The following is a 5,662-nucleotide window of genomic DNA, read 5'->3' on the forward strand; positions in this document are numbered from 1 at the left end:
ATTGCATCAGATCCTTGACAAAAGACACAGCATATTGTAGAACATGTGAGATGTCATCATGCTCACCATTAGAGAAGGATGCAAAAAAAAAAATTGAAAAATGCAAATTCTCCATACAACTGTAAGTATAGAAAATAAAATAATATACATATAAAACGCAAAGACAGAGAGGAGGGTCTGATTTTGATCTGTAATTTCTAGTTTTTATATTTTTTCTATTACATCATACCACTAAGGCCCTGAACCTTCAAAACATTTATGCAAATACTCAACTTTACTACCATCCCATAATGTCTACTCATGGTAATAAAATTTACCTTGAGCACAAGGGTTTGGAGGATTGGAGCTTAACAAAAGCATTGCAGAAAACAGAAAGAGAGACACTGAATTCACCTTACGTGAGCTAGAGATACATCATTATATCAGCAATCAAATATATTTTAATCATTTGCTCACTATACTGTTTTCATAGATATCAGTGTAAAATTATCTTAATCTTTTTTGATACATTAAAAGTACTTCATGTTGAATCGATGGCATAATAAAAAAGACATTTTATCTTCAGTAAACAAATTTGACCACCTTAAAACAATATTATGACCTCTTTAAATCAGTATTTCCATATGTTGCATAGCAGATCTGCAGTGTAATCTAGCTAGGCATCTCTTATGCATCTGTCACTGTGGCATGTAAGTGTCCCTATCTAGGCTATATTTACTATTCCTGTGTTTATGCTACTTTGTTTGTCCTATGCTATGAAACTAGGGCTCCAGTGATGAAAACTTATCTGCACGGGTGGACCTGTCAGCTAGGGTTGCCAAGCGTCCAGTTTTTGACCAGAATGCCCGGTGGCTCCAGTTGGCATTGCCAATTGTCAGCGGTGCAGCAGGGGCCCGGGACTAAGGCAGGCTTCCTGCCTGCTCTAGCTCCGTGCAGTTCTCAGAAGTGGCTGCCAGGTCCTTGCAGGCCCATGCCGCTTGGGCAGCCAGGGAGGGTCCGCATGCTGCCCCCACCCGAAGTGCTGGCTCTGCAGCTCCCATTGGCCGGGAGCCAGGAACTGCAGGTGTGAGGGCAGTGTGCGGAGCCTCCCTGGCCGCCCGTGTGCCTAGGGGCTGCAGTGACCCGGTGGCCACTTCCTGGGAGCTGCGGTAAGTGTCACTGGGACCCTGCTGCCCAACCCCCTGCCCCAGCCCGGAGTCCCCTCCCACACCCAAACTCCCTCTTGGAGCCCACACCTCCCCCAACACCCCAACCCCCTGCACCAGCTCTGGTCCCTGAGCCCCCTGCTGCACCATTAACCCCTCACCTCCGGCCCCACCCCAGAGTCCACACCTCCAGCTGGAGCCCTCACCAACCCCCACACCCCAACCTCCTGTCCCAGCCCAGAGCCCCCTCCTTCACCTGAAACTCCTCATCCCTGGCCCCACCCCAGCACCCACACCCCCAGCCAGAGCCCTCAGCCCCCTCCTGCACCCCAACCCCCTGTCCCAGTCTGGTGAAAGTGAGTGAGGGTGGGAGAGAGCGAGCGACAGAGGGAGGGGGGAGGCAGCAAGCAGGGACGGGGCCCCAGAGAAGTGGCAGGGCAGGGCCAGAGCAGGGGGCAGGGCAAGGTGTTTTGGGTTTGTGCCATTAGAAAGTTGGCAACCCTACTGTGCATCTGTACACAGCCCCCATAAAATAGGGTTCTGTGCAGGCCCAAAGTCCAGTTACAGTTGTGAGTTTGCAAGAATGCCATCCAAACATGCTTGTAACAAAAGGCTGACTGCTAATCATCGCAAGGTGGGACAGATCCTTTATTTTTTTTCTACTTGACAAAAGTTTTTACAGAGCACCAATCACTGTAGTATCTAAGCGGTGCTGTAAAATTTAGGTGTTTACAGTTTTCTTGTGTTTCTTCATCATCCTTTTTTTTTCTTCTGGGAAGTCTTACTCAATAAACAAATTAAGCCAACAAACATAAGTTAAGCAATGAAAGCTACAGCTTGTGAAATTAGCTGTGGTTACATTTCTCAGACTGCTGAAGGAACACATAGGAACATTTCAGGTTGAGTATACTGGCCATTTGTTTTGAACTATTTTGTTATAAACTAATATTAACTCGCTTTTGAACTTGTACAATGCTTATGTTGATTTATCTAAAATTAGACACAGATGTACTCAATTTTAGTTCTTTTACCCTGCTTATCTCTTGTCATAAAAAATGGGTGATTTTTTCTTGTTTTCTTAAAGATGACCTGCAAATGAACATTTAAAAAATGACATTGTGCCCTTTTTATTACTGCTTTATGATCTAAGAAGCTCTGAAAGGTTTTTGGTTTTGCTTTGCTTATTTAAAAGGAAAAATATTTATTTTTTATCTTAGAAATATAAAGCTTGTCCTTACTATTTTTACTGGAGAACTGTTTGGAGAATCATAGAACTGTACAGGGAACTTTCATATCCTTCAGTTGTACATGTGCGTTTGAATATTTCACCAGCTGTTTGCCAGGTGTTTGAGTTAAATACATATTAAGAAAAAATTAAAAAAACAAAAACAAAAAAGAAGTTATAGAACAGTCTGGTTAAAAATTTCCTCCCAGTTGCTAAGATTTCATTCTATTCTTCCTTGTGAGATCAATCTCACTAATTCTTCAGTCATCCAGAAAGTCTTCTGAGAAAAACAGAGTAAATGAATTTCTAATGTAGTAAAAAAAAAAAAAGGCAGATAAAAACAGCACTTAAAAAAATCCTATTCAACCTTTTAGGCTTTTTTGATACATCATAAACAAGCACACACACAAAAAATATGGATGCAACCTTTTTCTTCGCCACTTTGTAAGTCACCTTTAACTTAACAAATTAAGCCAACAAACATAAGTTAAGCAATGAAAGCTACAGCTTGTGAAATTAGCTTTGGTTACATTTCTCAGACTGCTGAAGGAACACATAGGAACATTTCAGGTTGAATATACTGGCCATTTGTTTTGAACTATTTTGCTATTTTGCTATAAACTAATATTTAAATTATTTTCAGAGAAAACACACCCCAGCTCTTCAGTTGAAATTTAGTGGTTACATTTAGACAGAAATCAGATTGATAACTTTCATTTAATATTGTAGTCAATGCTTATTGGTACCCTGTCAAAATATGAGAATACTGCAAAATTCTGCCTCTGAGTTACATAATGGATCTCAGTTCTGTGTCCCCTCTACATATACAGAACTCCCATGGATGGCAATGAAAGTTATGCATATATAGAGGGAAAGAAAAATATGAGACTAAAAGAATATCATGTGAATGTAAAAGGTGTTATCTACACAGTGTTTTTATATGGATATGTGAATTTAAAGCAGTCTAGTTATGTGGGTATAAATCCTCATGTAGATACTCTTATTCCAGTATGCAGGGGCTGCTCTAGACATTTCACCACCCCACGCACGCGCTTCGGTGGAGCCGTGGGACCAGTGGACCCTCCACAGGACCGGCGACCGGCAGAGCGCCCCCCGCGGCATGCCACCGTGCGTGGGGCAGCGAGCCGCCCCTGATTGTCTTTCCCTACTGCAAGATTCAAAATGTCCCTTCCCTGTCTTCTAAACTCCTATGACAGTTAACGAGAGACTGAAATATGTCCTATGACCAAAACTGGGGTATTTTGGTTATGAGGAGGTAGTTAGGTAAACAGTGGATGAAAGATTGCAGCTAGAGAATAGGAGGAGGGAACCTACAGAATGCACCACAATTACAATCAAGCAGGAGATATCCTGTGCCTAATTCTAGTTTCTCTTGTGCCAGTTTTACATTGGTGTAACCCCATTGACTTCAGTGAAGTTACTTCTGATTTACATTGGTCTAAGTGAGATCAGAAGCAAGCACCTTGATTTTTTAGGCAGCTCAAACTATCACCAGAGAGAGCTGTAAGCACAAAAAAACTCCCTGCTTTGGCACATATGTGTGAGTTCCATAACATTCACCATTGGAGAATATGATCAGTAAACATCACAAGTGAAATGCTCCGCTAGTGTAAAATGGTGCAGCTTCACTGATGTCAGTGCAGCTTTGTCAATTTACAGTAGCACCAGAGACTTTGGCCCCACTTTAGCATTTCAGCCTGTCCGGGGTATGGCATGAGCCCTTAAGAATCCTGTGGTGGCAGGTTTGGCAGCACTGTCTGAAACATCCCTGATCAGGAACAGATAAACACTAAATGTTGTTAAAGGGTGGTTTTAGTTACTGAAAATGACTGGCAATGTTGGTGAGATGTAGATGAAAAAATGTCATGTATATAGCCTTATTTATTAGAAATACAACCACACCCAAATGAAGGAGCTCACATTTATTGGTTGATTTGTTCCCTTTTCTCCTCTATGTTCCCCTGCAGGCTGTAATAATGATCCCTGTGCTATTTCCGCTGCTCTTTGGATATGTCCTTTCACTGCCAGACTGTCCCCAGAAGTGTTTATGCACCCCTTCTCTAATGGATTGCCGCCGTGCCAGTTTATATGAAATTCCACATGGTATCGCTCAAAAAACAGAAACGTTGATCTTGAATGACAACCATTTAACCCTCATTTCTCCAGAAGTGTTTCAGCACCTTCTCAATCTCACGTTCCTTGGTTTAGCCAACAACAAGCTGTCACTTCAGAATGACTCTTTTGACAATATCGGCAAGAGCATCCTCTCTCTGGATCTCTCTGGGAACAATTTCACAGACTTGCCATCAAACTTGTTCAGGAACACAAAGAAACTGGTTTGGTTAAACTTAGCTGAAAACAGATTGGGTCTTCTGGACAGTACAATTTTCAGCTCCCTAGAAAAACTCACCTATCTTGACCTCTCTAATAACAGGCTGAAGATGCTTGCACCCATGTTTGTGGGGCTTTCCCAGCTTGATACCTTAATGCTGGCTGGTAACCATCTCCCCACCATACCACAGGGAGTTTTTGATCCCATTCCTAACCTTAAGATCCTTGTTCTGTCCCACAATGAAATAAGCCATTTGCCTGAGGGTTTGTTTGACAACCTGAAGAGTCTTAATGACTTGCTGCTAGATTATAATAATTTTACTGAGATATCACATGCTATATTCACAACCCTCCACAACCTAGAACATTTTTCAATGTCTAAAAATAGAATCCAAAATATTCCACCTCTCTTGTTTGCTGGTAGGTTTACCTTAAGAAAACTTGACTTGTCTAGTAATTTACTCTCAGAGCTGCCTTCTGACTTCCCTTCAGGGTTGGAGCAGCTGGAAGTTCTTAATTTATCTGCAAATTGTATTGGTAATGTTCCCAAAAATCTATTCATAAATAATACTAAGCTAGAGTTTCTGCATTTGGACAAAACTTGTCTCAAGACTCCACCCATTTTTTCAGGCCTTCACAATCTGATTGAGTTAACTGTATGCTGTAATAGCATAAAAGTCTTACCAAAAACATTCACTGACAACATGGCTAATTTGGAATTATTGGATCTCTCCATGAACAATATCAGAGAAATAGAGAATGATGCATTTAAGATGAACCATAATATCACAAAAGTAATTTTGACTGGGAATCCAGTTTGCACAACTGAACAATTTATGCATTATTCTTTTAAAGGACTAGACTGTAGCAGTAAAAATTAAAGGATTGCAAGAACTGTACTTCTGCTACCTTCAATAAAAGTCTAACATACATATTGCAA

At 41.3% G+C, this 5,662-nt stretch overlaps 1 protein-coding gene across 3 annotated transcripts; it reads left to right on the forward strand.

Moving 5' to 3' along the window:
• On the forward strand, nucleotides 1–5,662 carry LOC123363777 (carboxypeptidase N subunit 2-like). Of its 3 annotated transcripts, none has more exons than XM_045005138.1 (2): nucleotides 1–121; nucleotides 4,359–5,662. In XM_045005138.1, exons 1-2 carry the CDS (start codon nucleotides 101–103, stop codon nucleotides 5,601–5,603), a joined length of 1,266 nt encoding a protein of 421 aa, XP_044861073.1. In that variant the 5' UTR covers nucleotides 1–100; the 3' UTR covers nucleotides 5,604–5,662. The 3 variants fall into 3 exon arrangements, with proteins under 3 accessions (XP_044861073.1, XP_044861072.1, XP_044861074.1); XM_045005137.1 differs by lacking the exon at nucleotides 1–121 and adding an exon at nucleotides 1,668–1,779; XM_045005139.1 differs by lacking the exon at nucleotides 1–121 and adding an exon at nucleotides 1,954–2,044.

Source organism: Mauremys mutica, chromosome 2 (genome assembly GCF_020497125.1).
Source record: "Mauremys mutica isolate MM-2020 ecotype Southern chromosome 2, ASM2049712v1, whole genome shotgun sequence".
In the NCBI taxonomy this organism is placed as follows: Eukaryota; Metazoa; Chordata; order Testudines; family Geoemydidae; genus Mauremys; species Mauremys mutica.

What these genes read in the sequence shown, in the direction of transcription:
- LOC123363777 (XM_045005137.1), top strand. Translation starts at nt 1,729, where the DNA reads ATGCCATCCAAACATGCTTGTAACAAAAGGCTGACTGCTAATCATCGC. An exon ending in TGACTGCTAATCATCGCAAG is followed by an intron (nt 1,780 to 4,358) that starts GTGGGACAGATC and finishes GTTCCCCTGCAG; the next exon opens with GCTGTAATAATGATCCCTGT.